The sequence below is a fragment of the Phoca vitulina genome, unplaced genomic scaffold (genome assembly GCF_004348235.1).
Source record: "Phoca vitulina isolate PV1807 unplaced genomic scaffold, GSC_HSeal_1.0 scaffold25, whole genome shotgun sequence".
Taxonomy (NCBI): Eukaryota; Metazoa; Chordata; class Mammalia; order Carnivora; family Phocidae; genus Phoca; species Phoca vitulina.
In genome coordinates, this window is record NW_022589728.1 from 10393291 (window position 1) to 10412938 (window position 19648).

At 42.3% G+C, this 19648-nt stretch overlaps 2 protein-coding genes across 5 annotated transcripts in view; one reads left to right on the top strand and one right to left on the bottom strand.

The window, feature by feature from the left end:
• Positions 1-19648, top strand: part of FAM110B (family with sequence similarity 110 member B) — a 149224-nt gene that overhangs the window by 70575 nt on the left and 59001 nt on the right. For 3 of the 4 annotated variants that reach the window (XM_032422005.1, XM_032422006.1, XM_032422007.1), the window contains one exon: positions 16015-16103. The gene's annotated coding sequence lies outside the window, so the exon portion shown is untranslated. Of the gene's footprint in view, positions 1-10619; positions 11022-16014; positions 16104-19648 lie in introns of those variants that run through there. The other variant, XM_032422003.1, reaches the window with a different exon arrangement.
• LOC116643209 (60S ribosomal protein L27-like) lies at positions 1211-2369 on the bottom strand. The gene has a single exon (XM_032422009.1). The coding sequence runs from the start codon at positions 1625-1627 to the stop codon at positions 1247-1249; it is 381 nt and encodes a 126-aa protein (XP_032277900.1). The 5' UTR covers positions 1628-2369; the 3' UTR covers positions 1211-1246.

The window sequence follows — 19648 nt, forward strand, 5'->3', positions numbered from 1 at the left end:
CCTGCAGTAGAATTAAAATAGCTTCTCCCTGAATGGGAGCACTGATTTGGCAAAGATCATGAGCAGTCAATTCAAGAGGAATGTAATCAAATACTTGAAATTTAAATTAGCTTGTAACCTGACTTTGAAAATAAAGCAAAAGAGAAGCCCAAGAAAGTTTCTTTAAGGTGAATCAATGTCCTTCAAATCACTTCAGTCTCAAAGTTAATAACATACATACGAAAGAAGTAATACGCAACGAAGCTTATCTTTTCCTGTGCTCGTTCTCCCTGATACACTGACACCATGATTAGAAAACGCTCCCTGCAGAGAGAGCACCCACATCCGCAGAAATGATTTTCGGATATCACTAGAGATTTACAAACTGTCTCAGTCATGTTTGGAGGAGTAACTTTTCTCTTTATTGTGGACTTAAAGCGTAAAGTGATAACCCAAGAAAGAACCTTCAATAAGTAACATGGATTTTCTTGTTTAGTTAGAAACTAGTCAAATGTTCTTATTTGCAGAGGATTCTTTCTCTTCGAATAACTTCTTTCTCATTCTTCAAGGACACATTATTTTTCCCCTTAAAATCACGAGCGGTAAGCGCTCCAGGAGAAGAACACTAGTTAAATGAAAAGGGTCCCATAATTATTGTCACTGCCTTTAACAGGATTCCATGAGAAAAATTGTTTCTTGGCTGTTAAAGAAACCATGGAAAAGAATGTCTACATATGAAAATAAGAACAGGAGAAATATAGGAAATCCAGATACAGAAACTAGTCACCAGGTATGAAAAACTTAACATTCAAGAAAGAAACTGGGAGGGGGGAGTGATTATTTTCAGTAGGAAAAAAAAAAAAGTCTTGGTTTTCAGGTAATTACACATTTAATGGTATAGATGGAGCAGAGCTTAGGTTGCTTCAAGGCAAATTTCTGTTAAACAATTCCCACTTGCACATTAATTTCTATTGTGGCACTTAAAAAAATTGATCCCTGGATATAATAAAATTGCCTTTAAGATATACACAGGTAAATGGAAATATCTGTCTGACAAAACCATCGAACCATTATCTATTAATCATTCTGAGCGAGGGCTCACAAGATTTTTTAAAGGTGATTGTTTTGCGTCACCTTATTTTAAACTCGATTCCGACTGTAGTAGTAACAATCCATAAAGCTTCAGAAACCTGCCAAGGTCATAGTCAATCTTTTTTTGTTTGTTTGTTTGTTTTTTGGTATTTTTAATGACTGAAACCAAACAAATCTAAAACCACAGCTTCTGGAAGAACCACTTGTTCTTGCCGGTCTTGTACCTCTCCTTGAACTTGAGCTTGGCCTCTCGTCGGGCCTTTCGCTGAAGAGCAGGGTCTCTGAAGACATCCTTGTTGACAACAGTCTTGTCCAAGGGGATATCCACAGAGTACCTTGTGGGCATGAGGTGATTGTAATTATAAACTTTCACAAAAGACTTGATCTTTGACCTCTTGGCGATTTTCTTCTTGCCCATGGCAGCTGTCACTTTGCGGGAATAGCAGTTGATTCCAGCCACCAGAGCATGGCTGTAGGGATGGTCTGAGGTGCCATCATCAATGTTCTTCATGATGACTGCTTTGTGTCCGGAGTAGCGTTTCATGAACTTGCCCATCTCGACACCAGCCACTCGAGCCTACAACAGAAAGGAAGAAAGGGCACTTCCGCTCGGTCATAGTCGATCTTGAAGCATGCTAATGTTCCTAACTTTATATCCAAAGAAATTATTTTCCATTTCCTTCATCACTTAAATTTCCTGGCTTCTTTCCAGATGTTTGAACCTGGCCATGTCTTCCAAGTGTGTAAGAATGCCTTTAGATAAAAGGAGAGAATTATCCAAATAAGTAAGTCAAGGAGTATCTGAGCTGCACTTAGCAATAAGGACTTACACTTTGCCAGCAGAAGCTGGCCCTAATGTCTAATCAGCAAATTGACAATCCAGGCTGAACTCTAGATTCCCACTCTAATGGTTTGACTTATGGCCGGGAATGATTAGCTCATCAAAATCGTGTTTGCTGAGGCTGCCACTTACTAGCTGGTTACTTACATGCTGGCTAGCAAGGCGAAGTTGCATCATGAAGACTGGCTGTAGGCTAGGTCTGTTGACCAGGACATAGGGCAGTAAGAATCTCTAAGCCTGAGACATTAGAGGGGCTAGACTCACTAAAAACTTGCTACCCACAGGTTTTTCTTTTCCTTGGGTTGGAGTAGGAAAACCCACAAAGTTTTAATAAGCAATTTATGTTCAATGTTAGTAATAGCACAGTAGAAAAATTTAAAAATTCAGACAAGTCAACCATGCAGAGATAAAAACTATTCACGTTGTGGGATTTGCTCCTAGACTTTTTCTCTGTATATATTCAGACATATATGTATACATACACAAAGAGGTAATTTTAACAAAATGGAATCATAATATATGTTGATTTATGACTCTCACTTAATATTTAGCTTACATTCTCATTTAATAAATTTATATAAATTTAATAAATATTCTAAAATATCACTTTTTAATAACTATAATGTTCCATTAATTTTATTTATACACCATAAGTTATGTAACCAATTGGCTGTTGTTGAATGTGATTTCCTTTCTTCCTTTTTTTGCTCTATAAGGGATACAGTGATGTGACAAATACCATGACTATATATTTTTTGCATATAGCCTCAATTATTTCTAATTTATTTTATGCACATGATCCTTAGAATAATTTTCCCATAGTGAATGGCCATGGGTAAAGGTATACACATTTGTAAAATTTTCAAGATGTTTTTTCCCATGTTGCCCCAGAAAAAAAAAAATCCATGCTTATTTAAGTTCCAGAATTTCTAGATGTTATTAACAAGCTCTTAACAGTATAACATTTCCCGTCTAGGTTGTGCTCAGGGCATGATAATTATATATTTATATTATATACTTATTTTTCTAAGAGAGGGTCTGTTTTTCAAATACCATTAATATAATTTGGCCTGGATGTTTAATTTTGCAATCAGCGAAGTGTGAGGAAGTTTAGATAATGTTTACAAAATGCTAGATACTCTCTACATGCTTTCTGTATGTATTAACTCATTTAATCCACATGATACCATCACCCTCATGTTATAGATGAGAAAATTCAAGCATGAAGAAGTAAGTAATTTACCCAAGGTTGCCAGCTGGAAAGTAGCTAGATTGGGTTAAAATATAATGGGATGATGTTGTTCTAGCAACATAATTTCTCCCGAAGAGAGGAGGATATGACTTCCAAAGTTTTGATATGACCCCTTTGAAGACACCTATCCTTTGGCTCCTACTAACTTGAAAAGTTTCAGAAAGACTTTAGATGAATTTCATAACAAATTCTGTTTTGTAGTTACATATTTGTTTGGATGAAAGTAATCGTTCAAAGTTAGTACTGTTAAAACATAATTATGAGCATTCATACCATGCATAGCTGAAGTTCTTCCATGAAGCTTTTGCTTAAAATAGCAGCATGCATTACTCATGCAAGATGATATGCCTTGATTTTGGACAATAATTGTAGAGATACACTCAAGCACTGGTGCTGATGCTATACAGAACTATTTATAATTATAGGAAATGTCATTTAACTGAAATCTGAAATGTTTAGGCATTCCACTTTAGGAGACAAAGCTACAATTTAGGATGTTAGTCCATTTATTGGAATTTAAAGGTTTGTAGGAATTATCCATGGCCAGTAGAAAAAAAGTCCAATCCTGAGCCCTTTTGGTAGAACAGAGATTATTGATAAGGTAAACGCTTTCACATCCTAGAAGATGCCTATCAATGTCCATAAAACATGGTATGATTTGAGAACAGAAGGAAGGGAATAAGCTCAGGACTATTAATGCAAGCTAATTCATAGCTTATTATATTATTTTATATAAGATTATTTATATATATTACATTTATGTTATATGTGCTATATTTGTATTATTTATCATTATATATATAATATATGGCATATATAAGATTAATTATTACACCCACGGGGTAACTAATATTTTGAGTATAAGAACAAACGTGGGTTTTAGTGAGAAACAGAGCAAAATAGGAGTAGATTGAGTCTGGAGTCCCTGAGCAAGTCCTAGTTTGTGGCTCCCCTTTCTGAATTCTGTAACCCCCTCCAGGGAGCAAAACTCCCAGGAGCTTACTATCTCCCTCACCTGTAAATTCTCCCAAGGGAGAGGCTATATTCTCAACCCATGATCACATAATAGGGGCTCAATATATATTTCTGGAACTAATGAAGCAATGTCACCATAGTATTTTAGATTCTCAAATAACCCTCTCTTCTGTCTTAAACTTCCATTTCTTAAAAGCTGCCAGTCAGAATGCCAAGGATTAATCTTATTGGCTAAGGTATAAACCACTGATGTCTTAATACACACAATGGTTTTGTTGTTGTTAAAGGAAGTTTCTTAGTGATGTTAATTTTTAATTGCCAGAATGCCCATTCATTCCAGGCTCTCTGCTGCCCGGTGCCATTTGGACATATGGGTTCTGATACTAACATGTCCTTAGCCATGTATGAAATGTCCTTGTGCATTCTACCTCATCGGCTGAATAAACCCATGTTTGACTTGTAGATGTATGTAAATATAAATGAAGGAAAGGTAGGAGGTTTGATTTCTGAAGAATATCCAAGTTCTTTTATTATGCAATGCTTGAAGTTGTGTGCAATGAGAGACTTTTAAAATTCCCTGTCATTGACTATTTCACTTTATAAATAGGAAACAATCATTTGGGTAAAACTGGGCTGCTCTAGAAAACAGGTGAATCAAAGAGATGCTTTCCTAAGAATATTGTGTTTGTGAGTTAGGACCCTAAGATGCAAAATAAAACCATCTTAATGAAGAATTTTCTTAATCTGATGTTCATTAGGCATGTAAGTGTGCTTTTTGCATCAAAATTTCAAAACTTTAGTTTCTCAGTTTTGGGGGGAAAAGTCCCTTTTGCACGACCATATCCCAGGTCTCTTCTTAACCCTGTCAACTTGCACAGAAGCACCTCTGTGGGTTCTTAATTCGAGCCATATTATGCTGAACATTGAGGTTACCATTCTTCTAACAGGTTCGAGAGCTCACCTCCAGGGCAGGAGTCTGGTGTACTTCTGCAAAATTAGCATGAGTAGGAGTTGGAGTCCAGTTTTCTGTTTTCCTGTAGGAGGGCAAGGGACTGTCTCGTTAGTGTTAGGACTTGGGGAGGTGTGGGGGCTGGGCATAGGTCTGCTAAGGTTGTAGGCACTTGGTACTTTTGCACCCTGGGGTCAGGGTGCTAAATGTTGGAGAAGGATACAGAGGGTATGGGACATAGCAGATGTAAATTTTGTCTGTATCAACTTTTTTGATGGTTAGTCCCATACCTAAGAAATTCTTTGTTCTCTTCTTCCACCAAGTGACTTCTCGCCTCTAGGCCTAAGAGGCCAGTTACATTCCTGGTTAAGTAGGCCTGACGGGGCTAATCCCAGTGCAATATTGACCTATGATTAAGCCATTTCAAAGTCCAGAGTCCTAACCTCAGTGGTCCATTGGGTGGGCCGGGGTGGCAAACTCTAAGAGAGGCTGAGAGCGTGTAGGGTCTCATAAGGTTATTATAGAGGGGTATAGCAGGAACGTGGCCCAAGGAAAAGGGGGGGAGAGGGCCCCTGGGAAATGATCTGTCCAAGCACTGTGGTCAAGTACCATTGACTTGTACTGTCCAAACATGCACTTCAGGGGCCAGCGAAGTCCCTCCATGAGGGTGTCTGGGCTGCGCTGGATCTTTAGTTTACAGGTGGACGCCATGTGTGTGAGGGTGTCAGACATGCCTTACCATGCTCGCAACTGCTGGCCATTCAGAGCAAGCCTCCATGACAGTCTCCCCTGAGCTAGCCGCCCCTGAAATTCGTAACTCCTTAGCTGTCTCATTGTTTCCTACCCTTCTGTCTCTCTTCACCAATACTATAAAATATGAATCATTAGAAGAAAAAAAGAGAAAACGGTGATGGCATAGGCAAGGCTTTGAGAAGATGCTACAAGATGCGCAATTGGATTGTAAACGGAGGTCCACCGAGAAGCCTCACGTGATCTGCTTATGAGGCCTGGCAAGATGATCATCCACACGCAATCATCTTTCTCCGTGCGTGGCTTCCCAGGCGGCCCTGAGAACGGACTCCCACAATGGTGGCCTGCGCTGATGTACAAAGGAACCTCTGAGGCCCTATTGACGCGGTGGGGTCGCTTCATGGTAAACAGGGCAGCATGCGAAGCATCTGAATGAAGAGGGGCCTGGGGGCTGCATGTGGCCTTTGGAGCAGCTGGGGTAATTTCCAGCAGCCCCATTCCATCTTTCTCAGCCTGCCCATGTTACACCTGCATCGAGCACCTTGTATGCTGCATTCTAGGAAGGAAGGAAGGAAGGAAGGAAGGATGGAAGGAAGGAAGGATGGAAGTATGGAAGGAAGGAAGGGGAAAAGGAAAAGGAAGGAAGGGGGGGGAGAGAAAACAAACGAATGAACAGCCAGTGTTGGGTGTTATGAACAGAGAAGGAAGGAGCGCTATACTTCCTAACTACTCATATGCTTTTCCACCAGTTGTCCTACCCCTTGCAGCCAGAGGAGACTTTCACAGCCTGGGCATGCTTTTCTTTTCCTTGAAGTTGGAAGTAAGTGGTATGCTAAAGCCCCTCACGTGGTCTGGCGGGAGCTGATTGTTAGCATCTCTGCCCAGTGACTTCATGTTGGTTGGTGGCTTGACATCCCACGATGGAAATGCTACTGGTCAGGGCCACACCATCCCAGGTTGGCTGTTCTGACACTTGGTGACCCATACTCTACATTGGTTGGAATCCATGGCATGTCCTGGACCGTGGCTTGACTGCTGGTACTTGCTCCCTCCACTGGCAGAACTGGGGGAGTAGAGCTGGGCTGGGGCTCCCCGTCAGCCAAGTGGGAGAATCATCGGCCATGGAGGTCCAGCTTTTGAGCAGCCCTCCCCATGCACAGATCCTGTTCCTTGGAGCAGAAACAGCCCTCCTGGATCCCTTTCAGCAAGTTGGAGTTTGACCAACAACCAAAACTGAGACACTTATGATCAGTCTAAAGTTATCTAAGGAAGGAAGGAAGGAAGGAAGGAAGGAAGGAAGGATGGAAGTATGGAAGGAAGGAAGGGGAAAAGGAAAAGGAAGGAAGGGGGGGGAGAGAAAACAAACGAATGAACAGCCAGTGTTGGGTGTTATGAACAGAGAAGGAAGAAAACAAACGAATGAACAGCCAGTGTTGGGTGTTATGAACAGAGAAGGACAGTCGCTTCCGTCTCTTAGAAAGGGTCTGTTTAAAGCTTATACAAAACAGGCATGAGAGAAATTAATCAAACAGCTTTTTAAAGTGCCTTTTTTGAGCTAGCAGTCTGTTAAATGAAGGGGAAGGCAGAGCTGTTCAATGTTTCCTAGCCATAGGCTTAAACAGCATCATTTTTAGTATATGAACCCTGTTTTCTGTTCCAAGGAAAGAAAACTTCAACAAAGCTCTACCTGCAAATTCCTTTTTTTTTTTTTTTAAGATTTTATTTATTTGAGAGAGAGAGCACAAGCGAGGTGAGGGGCAGAGGGAGAGGGAGAAGCAGGCTCCCCACTGAGCAGGGAGGTCGATGTGGGACTTGATCCCAGGACCCTGGGATTATGACCTGGGCCGAAAGCAGAGGCTTAACCGACTGAGCCACCCAGGTGCCCCTCTACATGGAAATTCTTGACACATAGGCTTTCCTCTCCTCGTTCTCCAAGGTTAGAGAATCAGAACAGAACTTGAGGAAATCCATTCAGGGAGGTAAACGGTGTGTGTGGTGAGTGACTGATCTTCCTCGCCCAGTGTAGCAAATGTGAGATGTACATGTTTTTGTTCTTTGTACAAGGAAGGGTAAGTGAAGGTTTTTGACTTGGAAGATAATGGAAGCCTATTACTCTAGAAAGAACTGAAAAGGAATCGGCAGTCAGTTTCAGAGGGTTTGAACCAAACTCTCTTCCTCCTTTGGTGTATGCTGTTTGCAGCTGTGTCTCCTTGTCCTTCCTTTGTCCTCGGGCCCCACCAGCCTCTGCAGGACCTTCACACACTCTTGGCCCTCACCCATACTCCCTCCAGAAACCTTCAGCCACAGACCAGTCAGTCCACCCCCACTTCACAGCAGTTTGCCGCATCGTGATTACTCATTTGTTAATGAATCACTTAATGTTTATCTCCCTCATTAGGATGGAAGCGCCATTAGGAACCAGAACACTCTGGCTCTCAATGTCCAGCAATGTCCTTGCACATAGTAGGTGCCAGAAACTGTTCACTGAGGGAATGAATGATTTTTCAGAATCAAGGATGAGTTGACGAAAGTTCAAAGACAGAACTGCTTATTCCTGAGGTCAAAAAAATACATAGGCTCACCTAGCAGAGTGGCAGTCAGAAAGATTACCAATTAACTGTTACTCAGTTTCAAACAAATATTGGTTCCAAACACGTTGAAAGATAAGACCAAAGAAAGGACAGTCGCTTCCGTCTCTTAGAAAGGGTCTGTTTAAAGCTTATACAAAACAGGCATGAGAGAAATTAATCAAACAGCTTTTTAAAGTGCCTTTTTTGAGCTAGCAGTCTGTTAAATGAAGGGGAAGGCAGAGCTGTTCAATGTTTCCTAGATAAACGCCTCGAAGTGTTACTAGTCTGTATCCTGGCAGCCTCTGGGGAGCTGTGCCTTAGGCCAAATCGCTGAAGCCAATTCCTCTTGGAGTTTTAGCTCCTGATGATACTGATTGCACTTTGATAATTCGATGGTCGACGCTTCCAGGTAGTGCACCGAGCAATCATTTTCTTTAGCAGACTCGTCTCCATCACATTTTCCCAGAGTTTGTGTCTCTGTATACATTTCCCCACACGTGTTCACTCTTGAGTTTATGGACCATGAGTTGCTGTGCTCTCCCTTGAAGTTTATGGGCCTTGCTGTCCCTTTCGCTAGCTCACTTCCCAAACAGGTGTGGGACACAAAGACTGAGGATGAAAAATGAGGATGAAAAATGATCCGTAGACATGATTCCTTTTCCATGGCTACTGATTAATCCCTGGGGATATTTGGTTCCTTAAAGCAAATCATAATGCCTTTTGAGAATGTCAGCCTTCTATAAAGGTTTTCAAAGGAAAATCAGAGCAAAGCAAAACTACAGAAATGAGAAGTTTGCATAGTATCATTGGATTAGAACTTGGTAAAACATACCGATTTCTGGGAATTACTGAAGGAAAGTTAAACATGTGAACAGATTTGATTAATGTCACCCCGGGATTGTTAATTTTGTAAAACATACTGGGAAGAAAGAAACGACTTGAAGGGAGAACAAATACATAAATAGGCTGCAGGGACAAAAAGTTACATCTGACTAGCTGCCTTCTCTCCTCTCCCCTTCTCACATAAATGTGTCATTTTAAATTGAATCAGACTTCTCATTATCAACTTTCCCCAATTTATATCCCATAGAAAACACTTTTAAAATGTGTATCATCTAAGCTATATTGCAAATCATTAACGAAATACAATTATATGCCCATAATTTCCTGAAAATACCCTTTAAGATTGGTTCGTGTAGAGTTAAGTGAAATTGTAGCAATTACTTAGGCAAAAAGGAGGTGTAATAATTTTTGTTACTAGAGTGAATACCAATAATGATTCTCTGTGATGAGTCGAGTCTGCCGTTAGCTTGTCATTGTTAATTCTAAATGGTGTTTCCCACAAAACTCTACAGTGGAGAAGTGTTTAGATACTTTTTTTTAGAGTAGTGTGATGCTGGAAAAGAAGGTAGACAATATGATGTAGCAAAAAGCTTGCTGCTATTAATAATAGCTTGATTAGAACTCACTGTGTGCCAGCCCCGTGCTAGGTGCTAATAGCTCATTGACAGTAATCCTGCAAGGTGTCTCCCATTATTGCCTCGGGGACACAGAGAAATCCAGTCACTTGCCCAGTCACAAAGGTAGGAAATAGCTGATCCAGAACTTAAACCCAGCCAGACTGATGGTTCGGTCCATGTCTTGTACCTGTGCATCAAACCACCTCTCACAGGATTTGGGCTTCTAGAACTAATTTTACCACTAAATTCTGAGGTGGGCATATTTATTTAATTTTTGCTTTTATAATAACTTCTGATATCCCTCTTCCACCTCTTGTAGCTCTGAATTATTATTCATCACTGTAGTCAAGATTATGACTTTTGACACCTTGATTAGCCCTTTTCCACTATGGATGGAAATGTGCATGGTATTTGCAACTATATTGAGAGATTAATTAGCACTTTAGGACAAATGAGTGGCAAATTGCTAACCAGGGTAAATAAAGTGAGGCTTGGATTTTATAGCACTCAGATTTTAATATCTTGCTTGTGTTGATTTTATAATAATTTATTATTTATAATAAATGTATTTATAAATAATAAATCTCAGTGCCGGAATCTGTTAAGTTTAAGTAAGCTGGTAGTACAGTACATTGATCTAACCACTCTTTGTTTCTCTGCATTGGAGAAAAAAACAAGAATGCACTTTTAAAAATCACTTACAGTTTATAAGGTGATGCATTAATCTTCAAAATGACGGGAAATCAAGATGATTTTGTCTTTGGGGTTTAATTTATGAAAATTTAATTTGCTCATGTGCTTTGCTCCAAGAGCTCTGAGCTAGCAAACTAGCTATAATTAGATTAGCAGCCTGCTAAGCGCTGGTGACGGCCTGCGCCTCAGAGAGCATGTGCTGGATTCTGCATGAGCCTCTCCTCATTGGTTGCTAACATCGCTGCTCGCCAGTTTGATAGGTTTCCACAGTACTCTTTATGCTGCATTGGACACATAGATACAGAGATACTCTTCTGTGTTCTCGCAACGGTGGAGGTGCTCAGCTGGTAACGGTAAAGAAGGAGGAGGGCACCGGGGAGAAGGTGTCTGTCTTTGTTGTCCTGTATCGGAGCCACCGGCTGCCGGCTGCCGGGGATCAGTGAAGAAGTTTCAGTTCACGGTAATTACTTTGAGGCTTTCTCTCGCAAGAAAAACAGGGCCATGCATGAAATGAAGCGTGTTCCTCTTGTCATCTGTTTAATTTGATCTTGCTTTTGTTAATATCATGCGTACTCCAGCGTTCCCGGACTATGATTATGTTCTCCTGGAGAAGGCTCGGCTGGTAAACAGCTACCCTGTTCATGAAGGAATATTGTTTTGACCTGGATTCAAGAGTGTATGTAGTGGGGAATGATGCTTATTGGTGCTCTTCTGTTTGGGAAAGTCCGATGTTGCATCCATTTAGGTGTCTTTGGAGGTGCGTTTCAGTAGCCGGTTGACTTTGTTTGCATTGAGTCCGGACTCTCTTGAATAATGAGCAATCAAGGAGAGTTCAGTGAGACACACTTTAATGAGGACGGGGCAGCGATTCTCCTGGCGTCGACGCAGGATCTTAGCAGAAGTAATGTGCTATTGTTTCTTCAAAGATGTGTGCAGCCTTCATTTTGGGTGGCTTTCTTTGTTTCACCGCTTGTAGTTTTTCATTAAGCTTTTTTAATACGGAGAATATTAGCATATCCTATTTTGCCAAAAAATATACATAGGTGTGTAGTCAGCCGTGCCAAAGGGAGATTTTTCACTCGGGGCTTTGTTTAACAGGGACGTTGCTTTCAGAGTTGAAATGAAATCGCAGAAAGGTGGGGTTCTTACCACTTTGCCTAAGGTTTGACAGCATTTAAAAATTCCTGTTAACGGATTGCCTGGGTTGTTTTCCAAATCAGACCATAAATGATCTTAAATTCTATAATAAAGATGGTCTATTCTGGAGGAGAAATATCTACATGGCCACGGCTGAGCTGAAAGACACCCAAACAAACGCAATGTGAGTTTTTGTTTCTCAGGGTGCCTTCGCCATAGGGTGGTTTTACACCAGGAGAACCCTCTTGTTATCATTTAGTCCTCATACTTAAAAATTGATGTCCTTACCGTATCCGACTGGGAGACCACAGAAACTTGTGTACTGACTCACCAGTCACAGGGCTGGCTGGCTGCCACCATGCGTCTCTGCTATCAGAGGAGAGCCCTGCTGATAGCTGAAGGCTGTCAGGAACTATTTCTCTGCTCCTGAAGAGCCACACATTGCCATTTACCTATTTTGTTAAAATAACTGCTTTGATTTAAAGCACTTGTCTGGTTGAAGGGGTTCCGTATATTCCTGGGCAAAGGAAAACTTCAGCATACTTAACTGGGCTTCTCCCCCCGCCCCACTCCGCGTTCCCCTCCCTCGTCTATCCCGAGGTGTAATACATCATCTAATGTCCTCTTTCTCTCAGCTAACAGTGTTAAGAAAAACTAAAGAATATTGTGAGAGGTGGTCCTTTATTGTGAGGGAGCATCACCTGAACTGACAAAGTTTGCTAGGCGCTCAGTGTAAAGCAGGGTCTCTAGGATGATAGGCAGGCTGCGAGTTAGGACACCACGTGTGGTGGGTTGGATGTGAGAAGGGTCGCTCTCCTGAGAGCGCCTGCTTCCCGCGCGGACTCCGCTGACACCAGGCACGCCTGGTGCAGACTGGAGAAGGTTGCGTTGCCGTGGCAGAGGGCACGGTCTGCCACAGTGCTCTTGCTCCCCGTCACACACCCCGACCCCACGCTGCCCTTTCAGACCTCCGTTCTTCCCCTGACATGCTTCCCTGCCGCAGGCGTGCAAAAGAGCAGCACCTAACAGCCAGGCTCGGACACTCGGTTGGGGAAGAATAAACGGGTGCATTTCCATGACTGTCTCTCCCTCTCCTCCTCTTCATCTCCTGAAATGCTTCCTAAACGGCCTTGGTCTTACAGAATTTCCAAGAAGTGGGCTGCCTTAAGAGTAAATGATTGCTGTCCTCCTCCGTCAACATTGGAAACCTCCTTTTGTGAACACGGCTCCATTAGGCTGTGGGAAATAGGAAGCTATGGGAAATAGTTCTAAGTGACGCTGACTCTTGTGGGCTGGATCTTGAAAGACTTTGTGTGTCTAGAAGGAACTCCTTAAAAATGTGATGTAAATATAAATGTGCGTGGATATTGTGTAATGTACTAGGATATCCCAAAGGGCCTCTTAACATATACTAAAAGGGCATTTTTCAGATGGCACTAAATAAAATGTTATTTATCTTTCTGCAAAGTAACAGAATCTGTACTTTTATCCTCAGATGAATTACAGCTCCTTTTTTTTTTAACTACATTCAGGGCAGTCTTTATTTCTTTTTTTTTATTTTTTTATTTTTTTTTAGTCTTTATGTATTTCTGAGATAAAACTGTAAAAATAAATTTCTTAGACACTTGAAAATTTTGTTCTCTCCCCTCCTTGTAATTCTGTGGCTCTTTCCTGATGAGAGAATGACATTCCTGGTCAATCAAACATAAGTCCATTAGCATGAACTAGAATATAAAATGTGTAATTTTTTAAATTAAAACACGAAGTGGTACTTTCTAACTTTTTCTCCCAGGGGCTCGTAATCACAGCAGGAAAAATGGTAATCAGTTTAAAAACAAAGTCATTCCGTGTAGAGTATGATGTGCCACAAAGCAGCTGGGCTGAACACAGCCTGAAAAGAATTGTAGAAAAGAAGGAGCGATGTGCACTGCATGCTCTTGGATGTAAGGGTTGCAGTAAAATACCTATGGGTGGCTTTCTGGCTGGATACTCGGACATCCGTGATACCAAAAGAACTGAGGAACATACGTCATTAGCAATTGATTACCATCTCAGAATTGACCCTCCAAAATTTGCCTGGCTTGGAAAACTATTTGAAGAGACATCGGGCCCCTCATTTAAGTGTATTTCTTTTTTTTTCTCTCTCATTATTTTATTCTGTAGTTTTGTGCACCTACCATGTGCTAGGGTCTGTGCTAAGCATGAGTGAGAGAAAGATAGATGCATAGCCCTCTCTGTAAGAAGTGGCCCTATGGAAGAAGAGAGAGAGTGAAATGAATAATAAAGCATAACAATACAGGGTGCAAAGAGAACAGAGGCATTTAATTTGGCGATACCAAGGAGGGGCGACCAGTTCTTTAGAAAGGGTGGGGAGGGAAGTCTTCAGAAGAGAGATAGTAGCATCAGGTCCCCAATCCAGAACTCTCTAATTGCCATTCAACTTACACCGTATCCACTACTGCTAATGTCTAGTAGGGGTTGGTGTGGGCCACAGATCTGTTCCATATCTCATGTTGACTTTCAGTTCCACTATGTGGTCTTATTTGTTATCTATCATAAATGTCATAAATATAAACTGTCATTTTTTTTTCCTCCTGCTGAACCTTTTCAGAACACACAGCAGACTGTTGCATGGAAGTATTTTTGTTTTAATAGGTTTACGTAGCATGGGATTTAAAAAAGATTTTTTAATGTCTCCAGTAATTTAAATGTATCCAGTAGTTTCAAAGTTCATCTTAAAGGAATCACCAAATACTTTCCTTACTGTTGGACTCCTCAGTCATTTAGTGATTATTTTTGGACCTGTTGGCCTTGCCAGCAATGATCATTTGCCATTGGATGCCTGTTGATGCTCTTATTTAAATCATCTATTTTGTACATGCTTCTTAAAGACAAGCTTGTAAAATTGGGGCTTGGATTATAACACTGGCATTGAACCCTACTATGATTAAGGCCTCTGCTTTCCTTATACATTTAATTGAATTTAGACATATTTTAAATCTTCCTAAATTTGGTGTGAAAGTCCACCTTAAGGATCGCGTGTTTGCATTAGTCTTGCCACCAGTGAAACGTCTGCGTGAAAACAGATACTGCATTTCCAATATTCGGAGCCCGCCGTCAGAGAACCCTCCGAATCCTGCAGTGTTTTGCCCTAGTCAGGCTTCCATACCCCCTTTTTCACAACCGGCCATATAGCAGCAACCACCCCTTCTCACTGTGTTGGAGGTATTCTCCTTCAGAGCCCACGGCCCAAGCTAGCAGCTCACTGACCTGCTGGCCTCTGGGAGACCGCTCCCTTCGGTTTTTCTCCTGCCTCGAAATGTTTCTTCCCAATCTCCTTCTTTCCTGCCCTCCTTTTAAGTAGACATTCTCCAAAGTTCTGTGCTTCATCAGCTTCCCTGTCATGTGCTCTCCATTGGTCGGTTCATCCAGTGCCACAGACTTAGCCACTACTCCCATGTCCCCAGGTGTCCCCTGCTCCCGTCCTGCCAGCCTCCGGTGCTCTTTGTGCCTCACCGTCCTCCCTGCCCCCTCGGCCTGCAGTGTGTTTCCCCCAATTGACCCATGGCTTGGTCCCTCACCGTCTTCAGATGTCTCCAGCCGCCATTGTGGCAAGACCATTCTGAGATAGCACTCGTTGTATTTAGTCTCCCCTCTCTAGAACATAAACTCTGAGGCCAGAGATTTTTTTCTTAACCCCCAGAGCCTAGAAAAGAACTTGGTCCATAGAAAGTGCTCCTGTCAGTACTTGGGAATGAATGAATGAATGAATGAATGACTACTGGCATGGGAGTGTGACAGTGCAGGGGAAGGCCGCTCCTATGGCTATCAGGAGTCTGCCCCAGCCAGCTGAGTGGTCTGTGCCAAGGGCCTTACCTGAGTGGGCCTGTTTCCAGTTCTGCAATGGGGATTGCACACCAGATGGGCCCCGGGGCCCTTTGAAAAGCTAACACCCTATCACACCTTGGGTAGACTTGGACTCGGGATACGCAGAGCAGCCATTCTGGAAATGAGATGATGTGCTGTAAGCCGTTATTTATGTGACTTCTCACAACCTGATGTTTATATCCTTCTCTATAATTGCTGTTTCTAGTTAAATGTCTCCTTAAAAAAATAGTTGAAATGAGCAAAACCCTTAGCTTCTAAATGAAACATGTAAGAACCAGCACATTTTGATGTCCTTACATGTTTATCTATTTTTTAATTTATTCACCAGTTTTTAAAAGACTTCTCATTTCCTATTGCTATGTGTATTTAGCAGCCTGCCTCTTTTTGTCAAGTAAAAAAGCAATAGCCACTTTTTTTTGTATTTTCAGATATTACATGCTGCAGAGAGTAACTGAAGATAGAACGGACTCCCTGTGACCCCTGCCTCACATCCATAAAATACTCATTCCTCTTCCAAGTAAGTACGTTGTTTTATTTTGACCCATTCTGAGCAGAAGGTATTGATTCTCTCTGAAAACCTGTGCCATTATTACATTAAGACAAAGAGGCTGAGAGGCTGAGGTTTCAGATATTTTGCTATCTGGCAAAAAAAAAAGGAAAAAGGAAAAAAAAGAGTCCCTGTCTTCGAAGTCTCTGCCAGGACTGAAATAACCGTCACCATGATTTACTTTTGCTTTTGCGAGGGTTTCCGTGATATGTCTTCTACATATTTGCTTAGTAGTTTTTTCAAAGACCATGTTATATTTACCAATAATCATTAATCAGGTATTTGGAAGTACATGGATTTGAAGACCATATTAAAAAGTGAAGATCTGGGCGCCTGGGTGGCTCAGTTGGTTAAGCGACTGCCTTCGGCTCAGGTCATGATCCTGGAGTCCCGGGATCGAGTCCCGCATCGGGCTCCCTGCTCGGCGGGGAGTCTGCTTCTCCCTCTGCCCCTCCCCCCCTCATGTGCTCTCTCTCATTCTCTCTCTCTCAAATAAATAAATAAAAATCTTTAAAAAAAAAAAAAAAGTGAAGATCTTTGCACTTTAATGAGAAGTACAGTCTGTGGTTGGGGAATGAAATGGTGTTTTCTGACAGGCCAAATGGTATAGGGCCAGCAATGAGCGCCCTGGGAATTTTGGGGAGAGGGAGTTTTGCAGGATGGCCTCCCAAAGGATGCCATGTCAAGAGGGCAGAACATAAATGCCAGCCAAGGGACAGACTGAGAGAAGGGGACAGGTGTTGGCAGACAGCCAAGCAGCCTCGGGAATGTGTGTGCTCCGTGGAAGGTACTGCTGGGCACTTTGCCCCACCTCCATAACACCCCAGAATTCCTTCCTGGTCTCCAGAGCTGATGGAGAGCCCAGAGACATCCTAGAACCAGACCCCCATCTTCCCATGAAAAAGCCAAGGAAGTGGATGAACAGTCGTCAAGGTCCAGTGGTTCCTCCCTTTTCCAGAGGGGTTGAAAGTTCAGTATCACCAAATGAGGACATTAGGAATGTTTAGGAAGTTGGAGACAGCTCTCCAGTTGACTCATGTCTGTCTGCAGTGACTTATGGAGTGGTAAAGAGCAACCCTCCTAAGAACACAGTCTTAACCTCAGTGCCATATTCCTGAGTGGCTACATGCTTTGATTTGATTAATAACCTTCCTCGAGCCTCCTTTCCGGCATCCATATGTAATGGGCCCTTGCCTCTAGAGTATCTAATGCATTGTATAGTTTGTTATTATTGCATCATGCATGACCTTGTTGGGTAGATGTTACCACTCTCCAGGAACCTCAGAATCCAGTTTAGGCTGACAGGTAAGAACCGGCCTAGGCCAGGTAGAATTCTGCAATCCATGGAAAGAGAGGCATTACAGAAAAAGCCAACAATTCCCCTTAGTGATATACCCTGAAATCCATCACTCATCACCATAGGACCTTATCTTCTGATCCCAGATTTCAGAAGTTCTGAAATGAAAGCCCTGGGCTCCTGTTGGCTGGAGGGAACACCCCATCTGCCATCCCCAGGTCTGAGATTGCAGAGCTGCACCTGAGCACAGGTGGGTTTAATGGGGAATGCCTCCAGCAGGGCCTGTGTTCTCCACTCTGCCTCATTCTAGGAGCCCACCCATCCCTGTTTGCCCACAGGTGAGGAGTTTGCTGGAACATGTGCTAAAAGCAAGAGAAGTCCCCAGGAAATGGGCCTGTTGGTTCCTCTTATGATTCCCAGCACCCCTGCTCTCCCACACACAGCTGTGTGATGGTCATGCTCACTGATGTTCACCGGGCTGGCTCCTGATGGCAGGTGAATTTGCAACCCCGGTGGCCAGGAAAGAACAGAGGGGTTGGGTAGACATGAGTGCAACCTCAGCTCCACTGTTTACCAACCTGCGAATGGACTTTACTTCTCTGAGTCTCAGTTTCCCACATACCAACTAAGAATACCAGCAAGCTAGTAGAGATTTGCGGAAGGCTAGGGACAGAGCTGTAGAAGTGCCTGGTACGGTGTAGGCATGCGAGAGGTGGAGGACCCTACTTCCCCGCTCCCAGACGAATTCTGGAGAAAACAGTCAGTTACCTTCACAGGCATAACCGTCTCGAGTTTGTCAATATTTGTCAATATTCTTACGTAGCCAGGTCCTGCACTGGGGAGATTAGAAAGGATTCAACCACGTGACTCAGTAGTGCAACGTCACCTGGGTTGGAGACACTAATTCTTGGACCTATATATATCTCATTCTCAAATAAAGTCAGGTCCTTGGGTGCAAGTTGTTTTCAGTTGTTTTTATATCCATTTTCCCATAAATAAGATGGAAGCATTTATTTAAAAAGATCGCTGGGAAAAGCATCATTTTTGTCTTCTTATCCAAATGTTTTGGCAATTTTTGCATTTAAAGTTCATTAAAGCTTTGTTCTTTTCTGAGCTCTTACATTACAGGTAAGTAGCCTTACGAAGGCTTATGTACTAGTCTTGTCATTAATGTTTTTCACTGCTTCTCAATACGTGCATTTAAGATTACTTTGTTTTTAGAGTACAAGGTGTGTCTTTTTAAAACATGGTTCCTCGTGGGGCGCCTGGGTGGCTCAGTCGTTAAGCGTCTGCCTTCGGCTCAGGTCATGTTCCCAGAGTCCTGGGATCGAGCCCCGCATCGGGCAGGAGGCCTGCTTCTCCCTCTCCCACTCCCCCTGCTTGTGTTCCCTCTCTCCCTGTGTCTCTCTCTGTCAAATAAATGAATAAAATCTTGAAAATAAAAAAAAATAATAATAAAACATGGTTCCTTGTTTAAGGAAATCAAAAAAGAAAAGAAAGGCATAAGATGACCTTGTAATGTTCTTTTGGTTAAATTTTTGCGTTTTTTTCAACCTAGACTATGAAACCTCCTGTATGCTGTAGATGTGAGTCATTTTTAAAGGAATACATAAACACTGATTTCTATGTATTATCCGTGTGATTGCAATTTCAGGGACTAAGTTACAATGTTCGCTTTGTTTTTAGCTTCTTGTTATCTGAGTCAAACTTAAGTCACTGATAAAGTCAGTTTCTCCTGGAAAGTTTCCTTTTTCAAAACTTCTCTGGGACAGATTTTTTTATTCTTTTGTAGTGTAAGCGCTAGGTACTTAAGAAATTGCTGGGATCAGAAACAACCTTGGCGCGCCTTTTTTTGTGAGTTAAATGGTCCTGACCAAAAATACAAGCTAGTTTTCCCCAAACAGCTTTTTATTCCATTTCTGCGTTTCCTAAAGCTGGTCCTCCATAACGAAAGATTTGTTCCTTGTCTATGACTCCTCTACCTTTCACGCCAGCATCTCGGACTTTTGCCTTTTCCCAGATCAGCTCTTTGCCAAGCAGATGACTCGGAGCTCAGGTTGCATGGGTAGGGTCAGGTGTGGCTCCTTGGAAGCCGGCTCAGCTGACCTTGAGCAAGGTCTCCCCAGGAGCCAGAGAAGCCAGCCACGGTAATGAGAGCCACCGTGCAGCCCAATGGAGCCTCGCCTGCTGCTTTTGGAAAAAGAAGAGGAAGAGGAGG